Consider the following 27,948-nt stretch of genomic DNA (forward strand, 5'->3'; position numbering starts at 1 on the left):
TCTTGGCTTGGTGTCGGCCATCTGCCCACCTTGTATCAGAGGGTGGAGACTGGCCCATGGCTGCGCAACTTCACCTGGCTGCCTTGGTACTGCTTGTCCTGACCCTTGCCACTTCTTAAATCTTAAAGATTCCTAAGCTCCCCCTCTATTCCTCATCTTACAAAGGGAAACCAGAGGCTAAAACATTGTCTCTTTCACCTTCAGACAGGGGACAAAGCCAGCAGGACAATGCCCTGCCCCCACACACCTAGTACAAAGCAGGTGCCAGGTGAGGCCCTGGGACCTAGGGGCTAGACAAGGCCATTTGTGCTGGGACTACGCCCATACCTGTCTGTAGCTCAGTCACTCACCTGTGAAATGGTACACCCACCACCCTCTCAGGGTGCTGACATGGTGACTCTGGTAGTCAGGACACCCTGAGGGACAGCTGAGGAGGCCAAGGGGGGCAGAGCCTGAAAGGCAGTTCTGCAGTGCCTCCTAGACTGCAGAAGGGGAGGGGTCCGGAGTCCAACACCCAAATGCTGAGCCAGGCTTTGTTCCTAAGCTATGCAATATTTCAGTTTTAGTAGCAGATATTCTTGTGATAGATGAGTTCTCAAGTCCCCAAAAGCAGAAAGAGGAATGTTTTGGACTAATATTTATAGAATGTTCTCCACCCAAACAAAACCAAAATAAAGCAAAATAATTCTCTGCACACCCAATAACCGGTCAAAAAAAGGGCGAGGACTCTGTCTTGGTGACCTGCAGCTCTAATGGCCACATCACTACTGGTAGTCAGGAACAGTGAGGGCCCCGGAGGACCTGGCCTGCAGCGGGAGAACTGTCACCTCTCCAGCTGTGTAGGAGACCAGAATGGGTGCCAGAGCCCAGTATTCTCCCTCTGGGCTGAGTGGCAGCAGCCCTTGGGCCTCTCAGGAGGCCAGTTCACCTTCCAGTCCTGCATCCCCAGCCTGGGAGCTGGTGGAAGGGAGGCAGCCACCTCCCTGGGTCACACGAGTTACACTAGACAGGAGTAAGAGCACTGGTAACACCATGACTGTACCACCATTCATTACTTCTTTACTGTGGTAAAAAAGTGATTCTATTTCTTAGAGACCAAACAGCACACCACCGAGACATTCTTGAAGAGGATCCCCATTGTTCCCAAGTCTTGGTGACTGATTTTAAATCCTTTCACCTGAAGAACAGAGATGGCTTCGTAATGGAGGGGGAGGCTCTCTGTAGAGAAGCACATTTCTTCTGTTCCTGCCAACCTTCCCTCGGGATCCTGCTCTGGGACCAGAGTGAGCAGGGCCTTGGAACCGGATTTTGACTTGAGTCCTAGCACACTGGAGGCCACTCAGTGGCCAGTCCCTGGTGAGCTGTGTCTGAGGCCTTGTGGGGCAGGAGGCTAGGAGCTACGGAGGGCTACGGAGGGGTCAGCAGAAGCCAGGAGCCTCAGGGAGTGCAAGAAGGTGAGTTTGGCTCTACCTTGGACCATGTGACTTGGGCAAGTTGTGAGTCTCCTGGGCTTGTTTCTCCTGAGAGAACAGGAGTGCAATCTCCCCTCCCCACAGAAGGCAGAGGTACACTTGTGGTCTAACTACAACCAGTGCACATCTGAAGCCCTCAACCACAGAGCAGCAGGTCTCGAAGAACCTCTTCCCTATCAGAACCGTTTCCCACCGTTCCCTCTTTTGCATGAGCCTGGCCTGACCAAGACTTGTTCTAACAAACTGTGGAGCCAGTCGAGACCGTTGTCACTGTCGAAGTCCGCTGATCTTCATGGCTCTCCAACCTGCGGCATTCCCCAGCTCCAGGAAAAAACCCTCAAATGTAGAGTCTGCTCACCCTGACTCGGGGCCTCCCCCTCCTGACAAGAGTGGCCACAGCCCCCACTCACTCAAGGCATACCCTTGCCTCTCTGGAGCCATCTCTGGGAAGCCCACCAGCTCAGTCTACCCTCCTTGGGAGGCTCCAGGATGGGTGCTCCTCTTGGACCAGCTACCTCCAGTTCCTTTCCCCTTGACCTCTCTGCAGCTATCCCAGGCCCCCAACTCCTCTGGTCTTCCTGGACATTTACCACTCAAAACAATCCAGGCTGGCCCAGGGAAGAGGCACAGGCTTCAAAGGCGCAGACATCCACTGGGATTCACTCTGGGCATTGGAGAAGAAAGGGGGACCTACCACCCAGGGGTGACTGGGTCTCTAGCACTGGCCACAGGCTCCTCCAGGGAGAGGTGGTGGCCAGACGGGGGTAGACTTGAGAAAGCAATGGCTGCTGGGCCTGGACATGCAGGGTCACAAGAGGACCTCTTCATATTCTGCCCACACGCTGGGCTCCTAGGCCAGCCCAGGGCGCACTTGCTCCTTTGTTCTAAGAACAGCGATGGTCCCCGCTGAGGCTGCCTAGGGAAAGGCCACCAGCCCCTGTGCAGTGACAGGCGTATCTGAGGGGTCCAGTCTGCACTGGCGCTCTCTGAGAGAGTGTTCTTTACAGCACCGAGAGCTAGGGGTGAGAGTGTGGTGCGGGGTGAGGACTGGGCACCCACTGGCCCCCATGGCATAGGCAAATGGCAGGAAAAAGCGCATCCTGCCCCGGTGGTGGGCCCCTTGTCTTCATGTATGGTCCTGCTCAGGCTGCACTGCCTGGTCGGGGCTATGTTGCTGTCATCACACTTGACTCGCCATGGTCCACGCTCCAAAGGCGGTAAAACTCAGCGAAGTCCACATAGGGCTCAACACGGCCATCCTCACCAGGTGGGAGTGAGTGGGCAGGCCGGGAGCGGAAGAGCCCCCCGTCCGAGCTGGAGCTGCTGCTCTGGGTGTGTGTGTTGGTGGATTGCAGGGTCAGGGTCGGGCTCTGGCTGTGAGACGACAGAGGAGAGTTAGTCAGGGGCCTTGGCTTCCAACCTGGGGACAGAGAGGACCCTGTTTCAGGCCACAGGCCTCTCTAACAAAGATGACCACAAGAACCAGCTCAACCACATGTTTTAAGGAGCAAATGAAAATTCAAATGTGTTTTTCAAGCTCTAGCTATATGTGGCTATTTAAATGAACTAGAATTAAAATGGATCACTCATTTCCAGTACTCAATAACCATGTATGGCTCGTGGCTACTGTATGTGATCCAGAATCCGCAGAGCATTACTAAGCTAAAGGGCATCCATTCCAATCACCTGGAATCTGTCCTGATCCAAACCCCACTGATCACAGGCCGGCAGGGGTTACTCTCCCAGAAAATCTTCCTTACTCTCTCCTTACTCCTTCCTTACTCACTAGCTGCGGGGATGGGTCCTCCATGTTCTCAGAGCTCCCTGGGCACCAACCCTCTGTCACAGAGCATATAACAGCTGGAAATTACCTGCTAGCCCACTGCCCTGCAAATTCCCAGCACCAGGCCAGCCCACAGTGGGGCTGAACTAATGCTCAGATGCAAAACGGAGGGAAGGGACTGTTTAGGGCCCAGGAAGTTAGAGGTGCAGAGGATGGCTGATTCTCCTGCCTGGATGGGGACACTATCACACACAGCTAATGGATTTCTCTCGGCAGCCCTGCAGGGGCAGGAGGCCACCCCAACTGCACTTGGGATGCCCACTGCTCAGCTGTCTGGCAGGCTCCTCCAGCCCTCAGTGGTGGTAGCAGCAGCAGCATGGGCGCCGGGAGAAGGGAAGCCTCCCCACCCCCCGCAAAGAGGGAAACAGCACCACTCCCTTCCTGATGGCTCTTCCAATTGGCCACATCCTCTGAGTGGGCTGGGTGTGGCATCTCTATTATTCTGTGAAGGGCTGGAATGTGGAAACCAGATCCTGGTTTCCTGGAGTGGTGGGGAGGTGTGGGGGTTATGCATTCCACAGCAGTAAAGGGGGTGGGGTAGACACCAGACCTGTAGGCAGGTCAGCAGTGAGGAAGGGGCCTCCCCAACCCCACCCTCAGGCTCCAGACTTCCTGCTGCCTCCCCTCCCCCTTGCCTTAAACTAGAGAACTCACTTCAAAGCTAAATCAGACATTTTAGTTTGACAGCACAGGCTCTGACAAGCCAATACAGGCCGTTCGTTGTCCCCCAAGCATGGACGCTACTGGAGAGCCACCCTACATCATACACTTCAAGAGAATAAGAAGAGAACCTTCCAGGTAATGAAAACTAATACATGGGACCCACAAGGAAATGTGACCAGCAGGCTGTCAATACTGGCTGCCTGTCTGTTCAAGGAAGGCCTCTGTTGCTCTGTCCCTGGAAACTTGCCCCCTCCCAGGTTCTACTTCAGTGACATGTTGAAATCTGCAGTGCTGCCTCCTCCCGCCTCAGCATCTAGGGGGGCCTCCCAGAAAGGGAGGCAGGGCATTGGAGATGTACCAGACCCAGGGCCTCTCACCCAAGATCACTCAGCTATAGGACTTGACCAGTGGCATTCCTGCTCATATACCAAGGGCTGCCCCAGTAAGCAGGCCTGAGAGTGGCTGGGGTGGGGTGAGGGCTTACTTGGTGAGGGTGGGAGTGGCTTCATCCAGGGTGGAGGCACTGTGGGCCCCGTTGACCAGCTGGCCCTGTGAGGGCATGACGAGGGAGAGGGTCACGCTGGTCTTGCTGGTGCTCTGGGCGCTGGAGTAAGGCACAGATACGGGGTACACACGTCCTCCTGTGGCTTTGGGAGGAAGAAAAGGGTGGTGGGAACAGGGCTGCTCAGGGCCGGATGGGGGTAGTGGCTGAGGGCTAAGAGAAAAAGATGGTGACCAAGTCTGGTTCCCAGCTGCAGCCTGGCCCTCTGCCCCTCGGGACAGAGAAGGGGGTCCAGGGGCTGAGACTGCTAGGCCGGGCAGCACAGCATCGCTGGCACTCAAAGCAGGAGGACGATCAAGTGCTGAGCCACCTAACAAAAGGGTTACTGCCTGGCTCCCCGCGATGATGCTCTAATCTGCGGGGATAAGTACGCTTCTAGTTGAGGCTGGCCCAGCAAAAATATGGTTGCTATAACAAGCTAGAGACTCCAATAACCCTGGTGTCTGTGGAGAACAACCCATCCGAGCATGCCTGAGCATAAAGCTTGTTTGAAAAAAGAAAAAAAAAAGTGCAGTCCAGGAGCTGACAGTTTGGACTCTAAGCAGCACAGGGGGGGAAGTGCAGAAGGAACAACTGTCTGCCTGACCTGTGGTGGCACCGTGGATAAATCATTGACCTGGAATACTGAAGTCACCGGTTCGAATCCCCGGACTTGCCCAGTCAAGGCACCTATAAGAAGCAACTACTACGAGTTTATGCTTCCCACTCCTATCCTCCTTTCTCTTTTAAATCAATAAAAGTCTTAAAAAAGAAAGAAAGAAAAAAGAACAACGGCCTTATCAAGCAACTTGATCCCAGAACCAAAAAAGCAGAAAGTAAATAGTGTTGCTCTCACCCCAACATGGCCCAGGGACAGAGCCAGGCACCAGGGACCTTCTGTCCACATACCTCGCCTCACCTAAGTCTCTTCCTTTTAGGGCCTCAGTTTCCCTTTCTGTAAAAGGTGTGCTATCTTCTTGAGGAAACACTAGGGTCAAGTGCCTGACATAGGACTCGGTCAGTGGCAGCCATCGCCCCTATCATGTGGCCTGGTGGCCATGCAAGCACTCTGCACTCATAAGGAGGTAGCCAGGGCTGATGGTATTTCCTCATTTCATAGACATAAAGGAAAACGAAACAAAGGCCGCTCAGAGAGCATGCAATAAGAGAGCCCAGATTAGAACTGCTCAGTCAGGCCTCCCCCTTGACCTCCTCCATTCCAGGCAGCAGGCCCATTGCCTCAGCCACTCTGTACCCCACCCCAGTCCCAAAGGCCTCCTCAGGGGGCTTCCTGTCCACACTGCACACTTACCTGGGGCTGGGGATGCTGTAGGCTGGCTCATTTCGCCCAGCGGGTAGCCAAAGTTCCTCACCAGCAGGGTCATGTCCTCGTGCCTCAGGCAGAACTTGGCACGCTCCCCACCACTGGCGAAGGTGTCACTGTGGATGCGCTTCACCCGGTCCACCACAGCCTGGGCCACTGCATCCAGAGAGGTCTGCTTGGCGAACTCAGTGTCAATCATGGCAGCGATCTCCTGGGGGCAAGGTTGGTGAAGCAAAAGTCTGGTTAGGAACAAGGGGGCCCAGGGACCCTGGGCCATGACTCTAGCGCCTGCCTAAGCAAGACACTTAGTGCCTGCACGTGGACGTGCACACAGGCAACTCTAAGACGTTTCTGGTAACAGTACTTGGAAGAACAGAGTCTGGAAACATTCTGAGGGTCGTTCTGTAGGGGCCAGTAGGCGAGTGCTGATGCGGCCACACACTGGAACCCCAGCAGCTGTTATGAAGAAGGCCACCAGCCTCAGCTGTAGGTGTGCAGGACTGGAGGTGCAGTTCCCACCAGCCACAGATGTAATCCGAGATTTTAAAGGTATTCAGGATAATCCTTCTAGAACTTTTTCATTAAAAAAGGTGTGACCTTGTGATCTCTCTTATTTTTGGCCTCCCCACCAATCAAATGGGTGTAATATACACCTCCCTGGGTTATGATGAGCATTGAAGAACATAACAGATGCACAGGCACTCTGTGGACTGTTAAAAAGCTCTGTATAAATTGTAGTTCTCACGAAGTTTTCTTTCCTGGAAAAAACTCACTGAAGGCTATGATATGTCAATTTTGCCAGACAATGAGATACAGAATGAAGACAGGGTCTTTTCTCTTGGAGAATTCCACTGTCTAGTGTATTCTAGAACCCAGTAGAAGTCACCAGATAATTCTATCATAAAGGCCAAAGAAAAGAAAAGAAAAGAAAAAAATCACACCGATGATAAGATCAAAAACACAAAATCCTACATGCTGGCTAGCCAGTCTCCTGGACGGAGGCGGGCAGGGGCAGGTAAGAGGAAATGGCCTGGGGCCAGTCAGGCGGGCTCTGCTCCCACGCTGGCCAGCCGGGTCACCTCAGGCATGACCTGATCTGTGAGCCCAGGTACCCTAACTGGATGTGGCAGAGAACTGCTGCTCCTTATGTTCCAAGGCTACTGGAAGGAATAAGATAAACTAGGTGAAAACCTTGAACCTAGATATCAGGAGATAGTTAGACACGTAAGACTTTTCCTTCTCATTTTTAATTAGAAAGGGCAAAGAAGAGAAAAGGTTACCTTCCTACAAGACTCAGGCAGAAAGAAAAACGCGACCTGAACTCATCTGACCGACCCAGAGATCCAAGGTCAGGTAAAGGCAGCTTCCCTTCAAAAGTGTCCTTGATGTGACTGCTTTAGTGACACCTGTGTGCCATGTATGTGCTCTGAAGTGTAGGAAAAATAAGCAGCTCCCACCAGCTGTGTTTATCCCCCCAGGTGAGGGCCTAGTCCTCACCACAGTCCCATGAAGCTGGTTATCATTCCCATCTGAGAGATGAGAACAAACTGCAAATCACCCTGGTCGCTCAGAGGGAGGTGCAGGAAGTGGGGTAGGGCAATGGTCCCCAACCTTTTTTGGGCCACGGACCGGTTTAATGTCAGAAAATATTTTCACGGACCAGCCTTTAGGGTGGGATGGATAAATGTATCACGTGACCGAGACAAGTGTCAAGAGTGAGTCTTAGACAGATGTAACAGAGGGAATCTGGTCATTTTTAAAAAATAAAACATTGTGGCCCTGGCTGGTTGGCTCAGTGGTAGAGCGTCAGCCTGGCGTGCAGGAGTCCCGGGTTTGATTCCCAGCCAGGGCACACAGGAGAAGCGCCCATCTGCTTCTCCACCCTCCCCTTCTCCTTCCTCTCTGTCTCTCTCTTCCCCTCCTGCAGCCAAGGCTCCACTGGAGCAAAGTTGGCCCGGGTGCTGAGGATGGCTCTATGGCCTCTGCCTCAGGTGCTAGAGTGGCCCTGGTTGCGATGGAGCAATGCCCCAGATGGGCAGAGCATCGCTCCCTGGTGGGCATGCCGGGTGGATCCTGGTCGGGAGCCTGAGGGAGTCTGTCTGCCTCCCCATTTCCAACTTCAGAAAAATACAAAAAAAAAACCCAAAATAAATAAAACATTGTTCAGACTTAAATATAAATAAAACGGAAATAATGTAAGTTATTTATTCTTTCTCTGTGGACCGGTACCAAATGGCCCACGGACCAGTACTGGTCCACGGCCCAGGGATTGGGGACCGCTGGGTTAGGGGACTCCAACTCTGCCACATGGCCCTCAGGCCACGCCCCCTCTGCACTCAGCGCCACCCAGGACCTGCCTCCAACAGTCTCCAGAGCAACGTGTACCCATGGAAAGTCCCGTTCATCTCAGGGCCCTGGAGGCTGACATTGCCTCAAGCCCAGAATGATCAAAGCTTTGAGTGGGATGTGTGCTCTTGGAGCTCTAGGCTTTTTCTTCCCCATCTTTGAACCCAGACAGATGTCTCACAATGGCATCTGAGAATCAGCACGTTGGTGCTGAGCAGGAGGGCTAGCCGGGTCCCCAGGGGAGCATGCCACCCTGCAGCCTGGGCAGCCACACTCTGCTCAGACCCACCTCACCTGGTTGGCCTGCCCAGGCCCGTGGGCTGCTTCCAAGGCCTTGTATAGCCCCTCGGACATAAGCACCAGGAAGCCAGTCACCCCGTCCAGGGGCTGTGCGCCATGGATTTCTGGCTCCGCAATGATCGGCTTGGACTTGGCAGCACTGGGGGAAGAGAGAGTGGAGGGGACAGCTGTGCTTGGAATGGCCCCTAGGGAACACTTATTCTGCTAAGGGGAAGAATCTACTCAGATGTAAAATAAAACGCACATCTGATAAGAGGAAAGAAAGAGAGAAAAGAGAAAATCAGAAAAACAGACCTATTTTTGGAAGGCAGCTACTAAAATCAAGTTCCGAGATTTCAAGAAACTAGAGGGCACCTGGGGTCAGGACGGCAAAGGTCAAACGCCTGATCCTGGCCCCGTGCTGTATCTCTCGTCCATAGAGCCTGGGCAGTGGCAGGGGGAGGGCGACAGTGAGAGGAAAGAGTTTTCTTCTCAAAGTACACTCCTTCTGGGCTCCTCCAAAGCAAGTGTCAACCTGACCCAGACCCCACCGATACTATCTGCACAGGGGTCCTTTGTGATGTACTCTCAGAGCCAGCCAGGGTGAGAAAGTGCCTGCACGTGGACGTGCACACAGGCAACTCTAAGACGTTTCTGGCAACAGTATTTGGAAGAGCAGAGTCTGGAAACATTCTGAGGTTCATTCTGTAGGGGCCAGTAGGCGAGTGCCGATGCGGACATACACTGGAACCCCAGCAGCTGTTATGAAGAAGGCCACCAGCCTCAGCTGTAGGTGGACAGGACTGGAGGATGGGAACCTGCTGAACAATGCGAAGTGCAGGACACTTGAAAGGGTATGCTAGTAACTTAGTGGATGTTTCGAAAAGGAAGCCCTCCCATCCCCACCCCACCCAACACACACACACACACACACACACACACACACACACACACACACACATGTGCGCGTGCACGCACATGCACAGGGACTTTGGGCAGGGTACACAAGAAACTAGCTTCTGGGGAGGGAACCATGGCATGGGTAGGAGGAAGATATACACAGCATGGTATTTTCTTGGCACTGTTTGAATTGTTTCAAATCACATGTGTACTTTCTAATAAAGCAACAGAACTCCACAAATTAGAGGCAAAAGGTTCCAAACTCAACTGTCTAAACCCTGTACAAGTAAGAGGCTCTAACTTGTGCTTCTAAGACATGATGAGGTCTGGCTTCTGACAATGGGCCTTTGGCATAATTTCTCCATGGCTCTGGCTATGATATTAAATGCCACGATGGGCCTGACCAGGCCGTGGTGCAGTGGATAGAGCGTCGGACTGGGATGCCGAGGACCCAGGTTCGAGACCCCGAGGTCGCCAGCTTGAGCGCAGGCTCATCTGGTTTAAACAAAAGCGCACCAGCTTAGACTCAAGATCTCTGGCTTGAGCAAGGGATTACTCAGTCTGCTGAAAGCCCGCGGTCAAGGCACATATGAAAAAGCAATCAATGAACAACTAAGGTGTCACAATGAAAAACTGATGATTGATGCTTCTCATTTCTCTCCGTTCCTGTCTGTCTGTCCCTATCTATCCCTCTCTCTGACTCTCTAAAAAATAAATAAATAAATAAAATTTAAAATAAATAAATAAATGCCACGATGGGCCACATACAAAGACATGCCTATTTTTCCAATCAATGTTAAGGACATGTGCTCAGAATTCAGGCTGTTTGGGTTCAAGTCCTGTCTCAGTCCATGGCTAGCCCGGCAACTGGAGAGGCTACCTAATGTCACCATGTCACAGTGTCCTCATAAAATACCAATGGGTAATAACAGTACCTATCTGCCAGGGCTGGGTAAGGAGTGAGTGAGAGAATGTGTGCACAGAGCTATGCACGGCGGGCACAATAAAGGCTCATATCACCCATCTGTTGCTACGGGCGCTGGGTGGCAGCCAGCAGGGATGTGTCCTTGGAGGGAGATATATAACTCATCTCGCACCTCTGCCCTGGCCCTAGCCATAGATAGCACCGACCAACAGGCCTTCGGTCTGCCCCTATCCATACCGGACAGCTCAGGCTAACCGTGGCCTCTCCTGTTAAGCCCTATGGCACTGGTTGCTACCCTTGGCTTTGACTCCTTGCCAGAGCAGCTCTACAGGAGTTCTGGCCCCACCCAACCTTTCTGAGAGGAAGGAAGAGCCTCCTTGCTTGGGCTCTGGGCCACCTCCACTACACCTACTGTCCCTAGAGCCTAAGGGGGGGATCGGTGCAGCTAGGCCACCCACCTACCTGAGTAGGTCGATGTCAGTGTAGCCATATTTGACCTTATAATCCCCGATGCGCCTGGTGCTCTCCTGCCCACAGATGATCCCCACTTGTTTGATCTTTCCTGCGTCCAAACCTACCAGGGCAGAACAACATGACAAGCCAGACCTTGTTCATAATAAAGAACAAAGGGGACAGCCACATCCTGAAAAAAGGCACCAAGAACCCACAGAACAGGAAACGAAGTCACACCAGGTGCCTTGAAGAGCAGCTAACCAATGTCGCCCAATGTCCTCAGTCCCCATCCCCATCAGAACACGCCCTCACTGAGAGCCCTTCCCGCATGGTCCTCAGCTCCAGCACTGTCCAGCACAGCTGCCTGGGGGTGGGGGAGGAGTGGCTGTGGTGGCAGCTGGAATTTCAGGACTTCTACGGCCTCTCAGTCTCCACCAACAGCTTCGAGGGACTCTTGGAAGCATTCAACATGCACTAACACTTTTAATCCTCATCACACCTGAGGTAGGTGTTACTATGATCTCATTACATAGGTGGGGAAACTGAGGCACAGAAAACTCGAATAAGTTTCAAACATTGCCAACTAGTAAGCAACAGAGCTGGGACTCAAGCCCAGAAAGCCTGGTTCCAAGCCCAAGTTCACAGCCCATCGACTCACAGCTCTCTCCACAAGACCACCAGAAGAGGGCAAGGGTGGGCCACCAGGGCGCCTTCCCGCACTGACCCCTCGGCTCATGTCCCTCACTCACCTAGCTGGGAGAGGCGGAAGAGTTCATCCTCGTTTTCCGTGGTGTGGTCCACATTCAGCTGTGTCACCTGTAGCCCGTCCACCGTGGATTTGCACAGAAGTGCACGGTTCGTACCTACAACAGAATTTGAGCAGCTGAGCAAAGACTGAACATAGGTAGGAAAATGCCACGTGGAGAAGAGAAAAGGCAGGCATCTCACACATGGAAATCCTTGAAACATGCAAAAAAAAAAAAAAAAAAAAAGGCTCAGATCCCTGGGTAAGTCACCAGGTAGGGAAAGCTGATAATATTAAGGAATTAGGTTAAACTTTGCAGTGCCATCCTTGGATGATCATGATGATGGTTTCAATAAGAGATCTTTTGTCCAGGGAGACATACTGAAATATTTCCAGATACCAGGCCACGCTGTCTGGTATTTGCTTCACAACAACACAGGGACAAAGGGCTGTACATTACGTGAGACTGGCCACGAGGAAGTGACTGTTAGGGCTGGGAATAGGCACATGAGGGTTCATCAAAGGCTAGTCACTTTTTTTTTGCATTAAAAATTTTTTTTCCCATTATAAAATCTTAAGGAAAAGAGGAAGAGGACGTTATCAGTGAGGTTTCTGTAGAGCTCCTACAGTAACTGGCACCCTGGGGTACAGCCTTCTCAGGTCCCCTGATGGCCTCTTCTTTGCCCACAAATTCCACAAAATGTCCCTGTGACTCCTCGTCCTCTGGCCCACACCCGGCCCACCTCATTGCCCTCCACGGGATGCCAAGTGGGTCTTCCATGGACGAAAACTTCTTCTAGAAGAGGAAGCCACTGAGGCAGCCCGGACAGGGACACAACTCCTCCCAGGCCACAGGCCAGTTAGGGGCAGCATGGGGATTAAGTCAGGACACCTGCGTCCCAGCTAGTACTTCCAACTCCCCCCATCGGCACTGGAAAACATTCCTGTAGAGTAACAGGAAAACCACCCAATGGCTTGCAGACTCGAGCTGCAGGTCCTATGTATCTGGAAAGCAGACTGCCCAGACAACGCGCAGACCCCCCAGAGCTGACTTCTCCCAGCCCCACGCCCCGGGACAGACAGGCGGCTCACCGACATTGGCGACATAGAGCTTGTTGTTAAGAAGGACAGCCACGACAGCCATGGCCCCTCCCGAAATCTCCCTCTCCAAGACCTGGAGTCTTTCGAGGATCTTCTGATACTGAGGAGGCAGCTGGTGCTGGGGAACACCCTGTAAGCCACCACTGGGGGTCAGAGCAGGCCGGGTCCTCAGAGATCACCCCCACCCTCTTATGGAGCAGGAACCAGAGGCCCGGCCGGGAGAGAAGCTGCACTTCCAGTCCGGCTTCTCCAGGAAAGCCAGAGGCGAACCTTGCATGTTGGGTCGGCTCTTCAAGTGCTAGGGGGTGACGGGAGTGGAGAGGTGACGAGGCCATGGACAGAATCACACTGGGGACTAACCTGAAAGGACCTTTTCTCACTCTCTGTGCTGCCCACCCCATGCTGAGCCTCAGTAAAGCTGTCCACAGCAGCCCAGGAGGCCCCTTGGAGGGTAAACCCATCGTTCCCTACATCCCCCAGTCAGGAACTGTCCCCTAACTCCTGCTGCTCTGGCCCAATTGGTGTCAATGGCCCAGGAGTGACACGGCAGATGACTCTTTGGTCCTAGCAGAGCCAATCCTGACGTGCTTCTCCTGGGAAGCAGGCGAGGGGGGTTACCTCTGGCAGCTGGGACTGCAGGCTCGCCTTCTCAGCCAAGGTATCATCAATGGACTCCAGGAAGCTCCTCTCCACCACATCGAAGGCCTAGATGCACAGAGAGGACAGGGACAGGTGTCAGGGCAATGGCTGGTTCAAAACATCACTGTCACCTTGATGCTGAAATGCCCCCGACTAATAACAACAAACTGTATGAAGTGCAGGTCATCACGTGGTGGGGGCTTCACATGTGGCACTGCAGAGCGACCAGAGGATAAAGTTAAGAACATAGAGGTTGAGAGCACAGGTCTGGAATCAGGCCACCTGATTGGATTCCGGCTCTGCCTCTTGCCAGCTGGCAGCCTTGGTCTCCTCATCGATGAACAGGGGTAAGTGTTGTTCTGAGGATCACTGAGCACTCAGTACATGGCTGGCTCACAGTAAGTCTAGATCAACGACTGCTGCTGTCATTCCTACATCCTGCTGGCCCGTGAACACTGGTCATGCTGCTGCCCTTCCTGGGGGGACTGGCTAAGGATCACTGGCACAGGCCCGGGGGCTGAGGAGGGCACGCTGGCCCTCAGGTGCTGAGCAGAAAAACGGCTGGGAACACTGGTTTCGAGGAACAGGAATCCATCCTCCTCATCCACACTAAGGAGCTTCCAGGAAGATATCTCCAAAGCAGCAGTGAGCAGAAACAGAGCTGGCAAAGGAGCAGCAATCAAGTGAAAGAGAGGAGGCAAGGCCGGGGCACTGGCAGCAACCACAGGCTGGGCCCTGAACCACCAGCCTGAGCCACCCTAAATCAACAACCTCCACTATACCCTCTTGTCCAAGGGTCCATCCCTATGTCCCCATTCCCCTGGGCTGTCTCCTCCAGAGCCAACCCTGCCAGCTGTGGGTAAGGACCGCTGCTAGTTGCCTGCTCCTGGGCTCCCCATGGCTGCTGGGAGAGGCTCTCAAAGCTGGGTCCTCTGCAGAAGAGAAGCAGCAGACAGGATCTTCAGAACAACCCTGGCTATCTCCAAACTTTACAGTTGCAGGGCCACATTCCAAGGCACATGATCCACCCAGCTGTGGTCGGCTGGCCCGAACACCATACCTGCAGCAGCACACGACGCACGTCGGCCTCCATGTGCTCAGCGTTAAGCTGGCCCAGCAGGAGCTCTGCGGATAGTCGCTGGGCCACGAAGTTAGTCACCCGGTTGCCATCATAGCCGTTGAAGACCCCATATAAGAAGCAGTTGTTCTCACTCCTGACAGAGAGAGAGGTAGGAGGCAGCCTGAGACCGGAGACTCACAGAAAAATGACACCAGTTCCACCAGTAGAAGGGGAGGAATATTGAGGGAAACCAAAGATATAGCAGCTGTGGTTTCAGGTGCCCATCTGGCCCCCCCACTTTGACCATAATTTTACTCCAGCCATGACTTTCAGCTTCCCACCCCACTGTAGCAAGCCCTCCGCTGCTCTGAGGTCTGGATGTAGAAGGTGGGAGGGATGGCTGCAGATGCCATCTCCCATGGGCCACATCTCACTGGCAAGGCTTATGCAAGACAGTTGCAAAACCGCTGCTTTTTCTTGCTTGCAAGCCTCCTTCCAACGCCCAGGAGAGCACTCCCAGCACTCTCACCTGAACTTGAGCCAGTTGTCCTCCGGAGGGTGGCTCTCAGTACCCTTGCCATCAGCAGAGTAGCTTCGGTTGGAGGCTGAGCCCACCCCAGAGAGGTGGCAGAGCGGCAGGTCATCTGTCCAGCTTGGCTGCTGCTCCTGCCAGGATGCCAGGAAATTCTGAAGTGTTATCTTTTCCTCCAGGGCAGACCCCATCTCACCTGTTTCTTTCCCCAACAAAAACCCAGCACACACAGAGCCCCACACAACAAAGCAAACTCTCGGTAGAAAACTCTGGTGGCTCCTCACCTCTCCCTGCAGTGGCTCAGCCTCCAACCCCTTGGGCACTGGTTAACAGTGCAGATTTCCAAGCCCCACTCCCAAAATGTCTGCTCCTGGTAGGGGTCAAAGGATCTGCACTGCAGGCAGCCCCTCCCAGGTGACACTGAGAAACTGACTTACAAGCTAGTCTTAGTCACAGTCACTACCCCAGCATTGGGGCTTCCACTCGCTAGTCCCCGCTCCGCTATGTCCTCTCCCATTTGCCCCAGCCATACCTGTCCACCTGCACCAAATGCTTGCAGTGCCCTGTCCATACCCACTCCTCTCCCCCACATGGAATGCCCTCCACATCCTTCAGGACTCTGGCACAGGAGTCACCATCTCCAGGAAGCCTTCCTTCAGGGACACCTTCCCCAGGTTTGGCTGACAACCCTCTTGTGTATTCCTTACTACTTGTCTCCCTCACTCCTGCCTGTCTGTGTTTGACTGACATTCCACCCCACGGATCTCAAACCAGGCTGCCCAGTGTAATCATGAAGGAGCTTTAAACACATGTATCACACACAAATCCAGGCACCAGCCCAAACGTAGATTTTTTTTTTTTTTTTACAAAGACAGAGAGAGTCAGAGAGTGGGACAGACAGACAGGAACGGAGAGAGATGAGAAGCATCAATCATCAGTTTTTTGTTGCAACACCTTAATTGTTCATTGATTGCTTTCTCATACGTGCCTTGACTGCGGGCCTTCAGCAGACCGAGCAACCTGTTGCTGGAGCCAGTGACCTTGGGTCCAAGCTGGTGAGCTTTTGCTCAAACCAGATAAGCCCGCGCTCAAGCTGGCGAGCTCGGGGTCTCGAACCTGGGTCTTCCGCATCCCAGTCCGACGGGCTATTCACTGCGCCACTGCCCGGTCAGACCCAAACATAGATTTTAAATTTCCTAAATCTCCTTAGGGTGCAATCTGGGCACCTGCATATTCTTAAGCCCCCGAAATGACATTGATGCAAGGCCCAGGCAAGGCCCACGGCCTCAGTGAAAGCCTCCCCACACCAGCCCCCACCTGAGAACCATGTCTGGTTCCCACAGGCATTCCCAGGATCACTATGTTGAACTGGAGCTAATGAAAACAATTGGGAGAATTAAAGTTCAATTGAAAGGAGAAAAAATTTAGATTGAAAGCTTTATTGAAATATTAAATAAACAAAAGCACTGTGCACAACCTCTTTACAAGTTAGCAGTAAATCTTTGAAAAACGATGTGAAAACCACTTCAACAGGCTTTTGCAATCAGACATGTAAAAAGCCTGTGGTTAAGCTTCTGTGGCAAATTTCATCTTCTGTTTATTTACAAATTGACAAGGAGTGACTTTTTGGCTTTCTCTCTTTTTCATTTTAATTGCTTTAACGCTGCATTTATTCTAGCACTTCAGGTCTGTACTTTGCACCCTGGTGCAACTTCTGTAGGGTGAGGAATTTACTTTTATTCATAAACTTACATATAATAAAATGGACTGTTTTGGGGACACAGGTCTATGAATTTTAACATGAGTAGAGATTTGTGTAACTACAGTTCGCTCAAGATACAGAACAGCCCCATCATCCCAAACACAGCTTGGCTTTGCCCCTTTGTAGCCATGCACTCTCCTGACCTCTGGCCGCTACCGACCATTGCTCTACCACTACATCGTCTTTACAAGAATGTTATAAATGAATTATGCGGTGCATAACCTTTCTTTTTTCTTTTTATTGGGATAAAACACACATAACATAAAATTTACCATCTTAAGTGTACAGTTCTGTGGTATTAAATACATTCACATGTTGTGCAACCATCACCACCATCCATCCCCATAACTCTTTCCATCAACCCAAACTGAAATTCTATATCCATTAAACAGAGGCGGTGGAGCAGTGGATAGGGCATCAGACTGGGATGCGGAGGACCCAGGTTCAAGATTCGGAGGTCACCAGCTTGAGCGCAGGCTCATCTGGTTTGAGCAAAAGCTCACCAGCTTGGACCCAAGGTCGCTGGCTCGAGCAAGGGGTTACTCGGTCTGCTGAAGGCCCACGGTCAAGGCACATATGAGAAAGCAATCAATGAACAACTAAGGTGTCGCAATGCTCAAAGAAAAACTAATGATTGATGCTTCTCATCTCTCCGTTCCTGTCTGTCCCTGTCTATCCCTCTCTCTCTCTCTCTGTCTCTGAAAATACAAAAAAACTGACTCCCCCTCCTGCCCCCCCCCACCATTCTACTCTAGGTCTTTGAGTACATAACCTTTGAGACTGGCTTCTTTCACTCAGCATTATACCTTTCAGATTCATCCAACTTGTAGCCTGCACCAACAGTTTATCCCTTTTAATTGCAGAACAGTATCCATCACATGGATGTAGCACACTTTATCCACTCATCCGCTAACGGACAGCTGGGCTCTTTCCAGTTTTTAATAATTATGAAAAGAGCTGCTATAAAGATTCATGGGCAGGTTTTTGTGTGAACATAGTTTTTCATTTCTCTAAGGTAAATACTGACAAGTGAGACTGCTGTTTAATGTATCAGAAACTGCCAAGCTGAGTGGTGTACCAGTCTGTGTCCCCACCAGCAATGCAAGAGGTTCCTGTTGTTCCACATCCTCACCACATGGTATTCTTTTTTCTTTTTCTTTTTCAATTTAGACATTATAAGAGGTATGTGGTATTTCACTGTGGCTTTACTTTGCACTTCCCTATGGCTAATAATTATGTTGAGCATCTTTTCATGTACTTATTTGCCATCTACATATTTTCCTTGGTGAAGTACCTATATCCATTTTTATTTTTTCATTAAAAAAATATTTTTATTTATTCATTTTTTAAAATTAATTTATTTTTTAGAGAGGAGAGTGGGAGAGAGAGAGAAGGAGCAGGAAGCATCAACTCCCATATGTGCCTTGACCAGACAAGTGCAGGGTTTCGAACCGGCGACCTCAGCGTTCCAGGTCAACGCTTTATCCACTGGGCCACCAAAGGTCAGGCTATTTATTCATTTTTTAAAGAGAGAGAGGGAGGGAGAGAGAAGGGGTGGGGAGTAGGAAGTATCAACTCCCATATGTGCCTTGACCAGGCAAGCCCAGGGTTTTGAACCGGCAACCTCAGCATTCCAGGTTGATGTTTTATCCACTGCGCCCCACAGGTCAGGCCTCTAGGTCCATTTTTAAACTGGGTTGCTTGTTTTCTTTTTTGAGAGACAGGAAAAAAAATGAGAAGCATCAACTCAGTTGCAGCACCTTATTGTTCATTGATTGCTTTCTCTTATGTGCCTTCTCAGGGGCAGAGCTCCAGCAGAGCCAGTGACCCCTCGCTCAAGCCAACGACCTTGGGCTCAAGCTAGCGACCACGGGGTCATGTCTATGATCCCATGCTCAAGCCACTGCCTTGGGGTTTCTAACCTGGGTTCTCAGCATCCCAGGTCCAAGCTCTATTCACTGCACCACCACCTGGTCAGGCGGTTGCTTGTTTTCCAATTGTTGAGTTTTGAGAATTCTTTATATATTTTGGATAAATGTCCTTTGTTGGATACGTGATTTGAAATTTGCCCCAGTCTATAGCTTGTCATTTCATTCACTTCATAGGGTCTTTTGCAGACCAGAAGCTTTTAGTTTTGAAGAAGTCCATTTTGTAAATTCATTTTCTTCTTTCGTGGTTCATGCTTCCACTGTCATGTCCAAAAACTCTTTGCCCAGCTGCAAGTCACAGAGATCTCCCATATGTTTTCTTCTAAAAGTTCTATAGTTTTACATTTAGATCTGTGATCCAATTTGAATTGATTTCTGTATAAAGGAAGTTTACGTCAATGGTTTCTTTCTTTTCTTTGCATATGGATGTCCAACTGTTCCAACACTGTTTGTTGAAAAGACTATCCTTTCTCTACTAAATTACCTTGGCACCTATGTCAAAACTGAATGCCTTTAACATAGTTTGAAATCTCATCCTTTGACAGATTAACAATCTTACTCAGCTGTCTATATTGTACTGATAAGTGTTCCTATACAGTGTTTCAAATGACTTCTAAAAAAACTATGACCAGAATAAAAAGTGTGGAAAGCTAACCCACTTTGCACCAAACACAGGAAGAAAGTAACACTGCAATCAAAGGTTTGTTCTACTTGAAAAGCCAGATATATTTTTGGGCCTCAAGTGAAGAGGCTACTGACCCTACAGGTGCAGTCACATAAATAAACATACACTTACTTTATTATTTATTTATTTATTTATTTATTTAGAGAGGCAGGAAGAGAGAGAGAGACAGGAACATTAAGTTGCTCTTGTAGGTGCCCTGACCGGGTAATCGAACCCACAACTTCTGCACTCCAAGACGATGATCCAACCAACCAAGCTATCTGGTCAGGGCTTAATTTTTATTGATTTTTAGACAGAGAGAGGTAAGGAGAGAGAGGGGAGGGGGAAGGAAAGCATTTGTTGTTCCACTCAGTTGTGCATTTTTTGGTGGCTTCCCACATGTGCCCTAACCAGGGGTCAAACCTGCAACCTTGTTGCTTCGGGACGAAGCTCTTAATCGACTGAGCTAACCAGTCAGTGCCTAACATACAGTTTAAAACAAACTGTTTAGCCTGATCAGGTGGTGGCACAGTGGACAGAGAGTCAACCTGGGATTCTGAGGACCCAGGTTCAAAACTCCAAGGTCACTGGCTTGAGCATGGCGTCACCAGCTTGAGAGTGGGACCACCAACATAATCCCCTGGATGCTGGCTTGAAGCCCAAGGTCACTGTCCTGAGCAAGGGGTCACTGGCTTGGCTGGAGCCTTTTGCCTCGTCAAAGCACATATGAGAAGAAATCAGTGAACTAAAGAGATGCCATTATGAGTTGATGTTTCTCATCTTTCTCTCTTCCTGTCCATCTAGCCCTCTCTCTCTTAAAAAAAAAAAAGTTTATATAGATGAACCTTACTGAGCAAAGCTCTACTTATTTCACATCGGCACTCTTTAACCATTAAGTTCCTAGCCACTTTGATTTGTCTTGCTATAAACTTAAAGAAGAAATGAGAAAAAAATTACCCAAAGGGCATATTAAAAGGATCCATGGTGAGGCAAGGCCTCCCTCCCCTTTTCTGTCTTTGCAAGTCTTATCCACCCACAAAGGCCCCGCTCACATCCAACCAGGGCCAGAGACCCGTGTTCCCCAAACTTCAACCATCCACTCACCATCTCCAAGAAATTATCCACTTCATATTTTTTTCCTTTAAACGACCACATTTTCTTTTACTCAAATGATTTTCATTTTGAATGTAAACTCCTTCAATATATATTTTTTATTATTAAGTGAGAGATGGGGAAGCAGAGACAGACTGCTGCATGTGCCCAGACCAGGATCCATCTCGCAAGCCCCCTATCAGGTGATGCTCTGCCCGTCTAGGCTGCTGCTCCGTTGCTCAGCAACCAAGCTATTTTAGTGTCTGAGGAGAGGCCAAGGAGCCACCCTCAGTAACCAGGGCCAACTTTGCTCTGACCAGGGGGAATCAAACTCGAGACTTCTATACACTGGGCCAACGCTCTACCACAGAGACAACCGGCCAGAGTCAACTCCTTCAGTATTGTAAGTGGAAAACCAGTGTTACTTCTCATATCTTTAAAATAATAAAACACAAAAACAGAACCAGTTTATCAAATTCTAGTTGAACCTATTGCCTACTGTACATTCTGAGCTGGATCCCTTTTCTGTTAACAAAAAAGAGAGACTAGAAAGAATCAGAAAGGTGTTAACCAATGTCACTCCAATAAATTTGATTTTAAAAAAAGAAAAGTGTTGGCCCTGGCCGGTTGGCTCAGCGGTAGAGCGTCGGCCTAGCGTGCGGAGGACCCGGGTTCGATTCCCGGCCAGGGCACACAGGAGAAGCGCCCATTTGCTTCTCCACCCCTCCGCCGCGCTTTCCTCTCTGTCTCTCTCTTCCCCTCCCGCAGCCAAGGCTCCATTGGAGCAGAGATGGCCCGGGCGCTGGGCATGGCTCTGTGGCCTCTGCCTCAGGCGCTAGAGTGGCTCTGGTCGCAATATGGCGACGCCCAGGATGGGCAGAGCATCGCCCCCTGGGGGGCAGAGCACCGCCCCTGGTGGGCGTGCCGGGTGGATCCTGGTCGGGCGCATGCGGGAGTCTGTCTGACTGTCTCTCCCTGTTTCCAGCTTCAGAAAAATGAAAAAAAAAAAAAAGAAAGGTGTTAAGGACATGTAGAACCAAACCAAGTCTTTCTCTTGATATACCATCAGAGAGTTTAAAAGAGAAGTTTCTCCGTGGCCTCAACATGACTACTGGGCACCCCACTCACTGGCCCTTATCCATTTGGCTCTGTGGCAACTCTCATGCTATAACCTGGTATTACTGAATAGATACCTTATTAAACTGATTCAAATATATATATTCAATATTTTAATATCTCTGAAGTTGGTATGTTATTTATAGCAGTGTTTTCTTTCTCAGTAATATATAAAATAATGATGCATCCTTACAGTTAATGGCATCTTAGATCCAATGACATATGGGCAACTTCTCAAACTCTCATCAGCAATCCTTCAGTGGAAGGCCCTGCTTAGAATGCAGTCTCCCAGCACCTCAAACATTCAGTGACAAAAGGCCAGAGAATTACAGGAGGTGGTATCCGTGTGGGAGTGGGAGAGTATGTGGTCCTCCCTGAATACAGCAGGGGCCTTGATATCACTCTCACATTGCTGCGGCCGGGTGCGCTGTGATCGTGTTCCTCCACTCCTCTCTACCTCCACAGGGATTATCCACGCCACGCAGCCATGGCTGATTCTAATACAACACACCAGACTCCCAAGTCTCTTGCTTCCTTCCTCTGTACTTCTGAACAATTTTAGGAAAGGTCATGGATTTTCTATTCACACAAACCACCCACCTCTCCTCCCCAGCACACACTGATGCATACTTTCTCCCACGCCCCAAATGCCAGGCCTGCCAGCACCAGCAGCAAGTGGCGCTTTGACACCCCGAACGTGAGTCGGCTGGGAAGCTGAGACAGGGGCGTCTGACGCTTGCACAGCCTCGTCAGAGCCTAGTGAGTACGTACAACAGTGAGCACGAACCACCTTAACTCTTTGATGGTTTACAAATTCATGTCTCACAAAAAACTTAATAGAAAACACAGTAAGAAAGAATGTCATTTCAAAAAGCCTAATTTTAACTTGAGTGTGTCAAGGATTTTCCAAGATTCATATTTTGGTACAAAAAGTTTCCACGGTGATCCATCGAAATGTATTTAATCCGTTAAGGGCGTTATAAACACTTTGTGTACGTATTTAAGTACTAGCTCCTCATATACATATGTGAGCATGTCGCATAAAAATAGTCCATGGCAGTCCCCACAGAGACTCATCACAAACTCCTGGGCAGCAAGTGGACACAGCACGGTTCCAAGTCCAGGCCACAGCTTGAATATCAAATTATAGTATGAAAAGGCCAAGTGTTTTTGTGGTGAAAGGACCGAATTCCTTAGAGGCAAAAAGGAAGCTCAGAAAGGGAGAATAATGCCCCCAGGAAGATGACTCAGGGTGGGGGCAGCAGTTCTTCCTCTCCTAAAAGCTTAATACACCCAATGCCTGCTGCCATCTCTGTCTTGCTGAATGACCCCCTTTTCCTTCCCTACTTCTCTGGGACAAACTCCATTCTAGGGCCCCCACCTCTCTCACTAGGGTTTTCATCAAAGGTTCTCTATGTTGTCATCAAAAATATAGTTCTAAAACACTTTTTTTTTTAATTCAGTGAGAGGAGGGGTGGCAGAGAGACAGACTTCTGCATGTGCCCTGACCGGGATCTACCCAGCAAGCCCACTAGGGGGCGATGCTCTGCCTGTCTAGGGTGTTGCTCCAACATCTCCCCTTAGTGCCTGAGACGGAGGCTGAGGCCATGCGGCCATCCTCAGCGCCTGGAGCCAACTCATTCCAATTGAGCCATGGCTGCAGGAGGGATAGAGAGAGGGAAGCGAGAGAGGGAGGGATGGAGAAGCAGATGGGTGCTTCTCCTGTGTGCCCTGACTGAGAATTAAACCCAGGACATCCACATGCTGGGCCAGTGCTCTACCACTCAGCCAACTGGCCAGGGCCTATAATACACTCTTAAAGGGGCTACTAAACTACTAATAATTGAAGAGCACTTACTGTGTGCTGGAGCAGCTGGGCCACATTCTGCCAGTGTATGAGACGGTTGTAGGTGACAGCCTAATGGACATTTTCATTTTAATGGGTGCATGTTTATTTTAGTGTACATTAGAAAAATATATGGCTAGCACCTGTGATTAAACAGATATAATTGCTTGGAATATGTCTAAGTAAAAAGAAAACTGAGTACAAGTTAAGTTTTTTATAATTAAGTAAATAACAACATACACATAATCAAATTTTTGATTCTTTCAGCCCTCAATGTACTCCTAGGTTCCCCAACGCAGTAAAGGGCACCGCTACAGCTCCTGCCAAAACCTTGGAGTCCTGGACTCTATTTCCTCCGTCATGCACTCCACATCTGATCTGTGAGCAAATTACATTAGCTCTTCCTCCAGAATATAGCCAGAACCCAGTACTTCTCACCCTCCTCTGCCATCGCTCTGGCCAAGTCTCTGTCATCTCACATCTGGACAACTGAGTACCACTCGGCAGGTGGTACTAGGCTTTTTCCAATTACAAATCAGATCATGTCATGTTGCTGCTCAAAACCAGATGCGAGTTTCACATCACACTTAGAACAGAATCCAAAGTTCACCTGAGGATCCACAAGGCTCCCTTGGACCTCGGCTACTACCACTCCCCATGTACTCCATTCCAGCCACATTGGCCTCCTTGCTGCTCCCCAAGAACCACCCTGTCGCCTTGGGCAGGAGCATTCCCTCCTATATCCCCCACTTCATCTTATCAAATATTGAGAAGTCTTCCCCTACCATTCAGTCAGAAACGGCCCCTCCACCTTTCTGTGTATGAATCCAGACTATTCTCCCTCACACTACCACCTGGTGTTATGTTATAGATATTATATCATATGTAATCTGTTTGTTCATTGTTTACTGTCTCCCTTCCTAGAATAGAACATAGGCTCCATGAAGGCAGCGTCCCCTGCACTTACACAGTGCCTGCCACATAGTGACTGCTCAGTGACATTTGGGGGAATGAACACAGGCACTCATTGCAGAACTGAAGGTGGAACTTCAAGCCTGCAGTGTTAGCATGCCAGGCTAGGAGTGTTAACATGTTAGTTCACTAATACTAACAACACTTCTGGAAGTCCTCTCAGGGAAACCAAGGTTCAGGAATGTTGAGTGACTTGCCCAAGGCCATATAAGATTCATACTCTGTTTTATCAGGCAGCTGGGTTCTTTTGAACACATCAAACTGTCTTCAAAAGCTCTTCTTTTCTTCAAAAGAACTTTGAAGGTGCCACACTGCTTGGGACGAAAGGAGACACTCCTTAGGATGTCATTCCACTAAGTACACTGCCATCTGGCCCCAGCACACCCTTCCAGCACCCTGTCAGCAATTCTCCAGCCCTTCCTGTAAACCTCTACTGGTCTGGTCAAATCTGACCATCCACAACCCCTCTCAGTACATTGACCCCCGAGTGCCTCACATATTGTGTTAGTGGTATATGGCTCCTTCTCTCAGGCTAGTCTGCAGTGATGGTGGGCAAATGTCTTGAGTACTCATCTTCGTATCTCCGGTACAGACCAGTAGGCTTCACAGCCATCTGCTGAATGATGGTGTTTGAGCTGCTCTCACCAGACTCAGGACAGTGGAGGACAGGACAGCAAGCCCCGCACACCACCTGCACACTCAGACACCCTGTGAGTAGAAACATCTTGATCATCATTACGGTGGGAGAGACATTTCATATCTGATGCTATGTACTTAATGCTAACTATCCTATCTTTCTTTTTTTTTTTTCCCCAAAGATTTTTTTTTTTTAAGATTTTTTTTTTTCTTCTCCTTTTTGCATCCTTCCAAAGCTGGAAACAGAGAGGCAGTCAGACAGACTCCCGCATGTGCCCGACCAGGATCCAACCGGCATGCCCACCAGGGGGTGATGCTCTGCCCATCTGGGGCGTTGCTCTGTTGCATCCAGAGCCATCCCAGCGCCTGAGGCAGAGGCCACAGAGCCATCCTCAGCGCCCAGGCCATCTTTGCTCCAATGGAGCCTTGGTTGCGGGAGGGGAAGAGAGAGACGGAGAGGAAGGAGAGAGGGGGGGTGGAGAAGCAGATGGGCGCTTCTCCTGTGTGCCCTGGCCGGGAATCGAACCCGGGACTCCTGCACGCCAGGCCGACGCTCCACCACTGAGCCAACCAGCCAGGGCCTTAAGATTTTTTTTTTATTATTATAGAGAGGAGAGAGAGAGAGAGAGAGAGAGAGAGAGAGAAGGGGGGAGGAGCAGGAAGCATCAACTCCCATATGTGCCTTGACCAGGCAAGCCCAGGGTTTTGAACCGGCAACCTCAGTGTTTCCAGGTTGACGCTTTATCCACTGCGCCACCACAGGTCAGGCTAACTATCCTTTCAAAGATTCCACCTCCAACTAGGAACACATTCTGGAGCTCACCTTCTGTCTAACCTGAGTCCCTTTGGCTCCAGGGCACCTACAGGGGAGGGAAACTGGCAGCCAGTCTCTTCAGCAAGCCAAGTCACCTACAGCATTCTGCATTTGCCACAATCCAGCAGGTTTTTGGAATGTTTATTACAATGGAGACATTTACACAGGAGCCCCTCCTCTAGATTACAAAGCAGAGGGGCACAGTCTGCCTAACTCAATGACAAAGCTGACCTGCCAAGCAGTAGTAAAAGGGGGTGGGGACACACTGAAGGTGTGGAGAGGAGGAGGTCTATATTCCTCCCTACCCAGTGGGAGCTGCTGTCCTGGAAGAGGAATTTCAGAGGCTACACAAAGCCTGTCATTAACATGCAACAGTAAAGATCAGCCCCACACCCCAATTCTAATGCTTCAAGTACCTCAAGGGCAGGTGGGCCAATGTTGAATACTGAACCTGGCTACAAATGCTTTACTCATTATTTTACAAATATTCACTGAATGTCTGACACCTAGTGGTGGTCATTGATGGTGACACTATTCATTATAAATCACAAGCCCCGTCTTCAAAGAGATCACTTTCCAGTACAGGAGGCAGAGAAATTCACAGGCAATTACAACAGACTGATATGTCTGGGGAGGGCCCAAGGGACCAGTACTCTGCCCTGGCAGGTGAAAATAGGCCCAAGGTGCCAACATGTGTGTGCATCTATGCACGTGTCAAGAGGATACAGAGGCTGGAAGACATCAGCAACAAACCCAACAGGGTCCAGACTGCAGGTAGCGATGAGTCTCAAGACAATCCTCCCACTGCCTGCTTTCACCTTATAAATAAGGAAACTGAGACCAACTGAGGAACAGGGAGTTACAACCAGGCTGCCCGACTAGTTATTCCTTTGGTGTAGGTTAGAAGTTAAGAAGAACGACTGCCTCATTTTAACTCTGCCGCGGCCACTTACCAACTGTGTGGCCTTGGGCCTCAGTTTCCTTATCTGTAAAACAGGAATAATCACAGTTCCTATCTCGTAGGGCTGTTATGAAAATTAATCTCACAAATGTAAAGCAACTGGCAAAAGCCTAGAAGTAGTAAGCGGTACATAAATCGCTACTGCTGCTATTATTATCATCATTCCACGACTGCTCAGTGCCAGGGCTGGGCTGTCCACCCCTGTTCTCTCCGCTGCCCTGCGCCACACTCCTTTCCGGCTCTTGAACTTCCACCCTCGACTTGCCCTTGACGCTGGGGATAGTCTAGCACCGGGTTCCGAGCCCCTGACTGCCGGGCCGGCAGCGCGCACGCGTCCCCGTCCTGGGGACTGGGAGGTGGGGGCCAGCCCGGGAGGGAGAGGAGGCAATCGCACCCTGCCAGGAAGAGGTACTCGGCCCAAGGCAAAGAGAGAACTTTACCTGCACCAGACAGCCCCCCACCTCCCTCGGGGCTCCCAACCCCCGGCCCGGAGAGCGGGTCAATTCCTCACACTCTGCAGCAGGCTCCTCCTCTGCGCCGCCATCTTGGAGGGACCCCGTGGGCGCGCCCGCCTCCCATCAGAGCAGGCGAGAAGGGCGTCTAGAGCGGTCCGAAGCCGGCCTGGAGGACCGTGTTGCCAGAGAGCATGCGCCTAGTGCCACCCCACGGCCGAAGAGGGACAGTGCCCTAGTGGAGCGTGTGCGCAGGCGCGCTCTTCCTCCTGGAAGATACAGTCTTCCTTAAGTGATTGCTCCCCGCCCATCTTCATTTGCATACTTTTCCCAGGATGCCTTTCAGGTGGAGCTCCCAAAGCATCGGACTAGGATTCTTTATGAACACGATAAGGGCTACAGGGGGTGAATTATTCATTCACTTATAGTTTTTGGGTTACCATGCCTGGCCCTTTAAGGGTGAAGCAGCAAGCCAGACAGGCCTTCAGAAAGCTAACATTTTAATTGGGGATGACAATAGTTACATATGTACCATATTTCCCCTGGTATAAGACACTCCCATGTATAAGATGCACCTTAATTTTGGGGCCTGAAATTTGGGGGAAAAATGTATTACATAAAGTTATTGAACTCAAGTTTTATTCATCATAAAATTCATACAACTCATCACTGTCAAAATTCCCATCCATTAGTTTGTCCTCATCTGTGCCTGATGATGAATCACTGTCTTCAACAATGAACACAAAAACAAGCACGCAGAAAAGCAGGAAATGCAACTAAAACAATCTACAACTACTGTATAAGACGTACCCAGTTTTTAAACCCCTAATTTTTTTTAAAAACTGTGTGTCTTATACATGGGGGAATACAGTAAGTCTTCGA

The 27,948-nt window shown here is 50.3% G+C and overlaps 1 protein-coding gene across 3 annotated transcripts; it reads right to left on the bottom strand.

Annotated features, from left to right (window-relative positions):
* Positions 1-1,039: 1,039 nt before the first annotated feature.
* Positions 1,040-27,224, bottom strand: TAB1 (TGF-beta activated kinase 1 (MAP3K7) binding protein 1). Of its 3 annotated transcripts, none has more exons than XM_066257632.1 (11): positions 27,126-27,224; positions 14,821-14,957; positions 14,292-14,445; positions 13,211-13,297; positions 12,584-12,722; positions 11,496-11,609; positions 10,756-10,867; positions 8,484-8,628; positions 5,832-6,054; positions 4,463-4,625; positions 1,040-2,846 (listed from the first exon to the last, which is right to left on the bottom strand). In XM_066257632.1, the coding sequence occupies exons 1-11, from the start codon at positions 27,156-27,158 to the stop codon at positions 2,639-2,641; spliced, it is 1,515 nt and encodes a 504-aa protein (XP_066113729.1). In that variant the 5' UTR covers positions 27,159-27,224; the 3' UTR covers positions 1,040-2,638. The 3 variants fall into 3 exon arrangements, with proteins under 3 accessions (XP_066113729.1, XP_066113747.1, XP_066113737.1); XM_066257650.1 differs by lacking the exon at positions 27,126-27,224 and adding an exon at positions 24,700-24,957; XM_066257640.1 differs by having other exon boundaries at positions 2,763-2,892.
* Between the last annotated feature and the right edge of the window lie 724 nt (positions 27,225-27,948).

Source organism: Saccopteryx bilineata, chromosome 1, assembly GCF_036850765.1.
Source record: "Saccopteryx bilineata isolate mSacBil1 chromosome 1, mSacBil1_pri_phased_curated, whole genome shotgun sequence".
In the NCBI taxonomy this organism is placed as follows: domain Eukaryota; kingdom Metazoa; phylum Chordata; class Mammalia; order Chiroptera; family Emballonuridae; genus Saccopteryx; species Saccopteryx bilineata.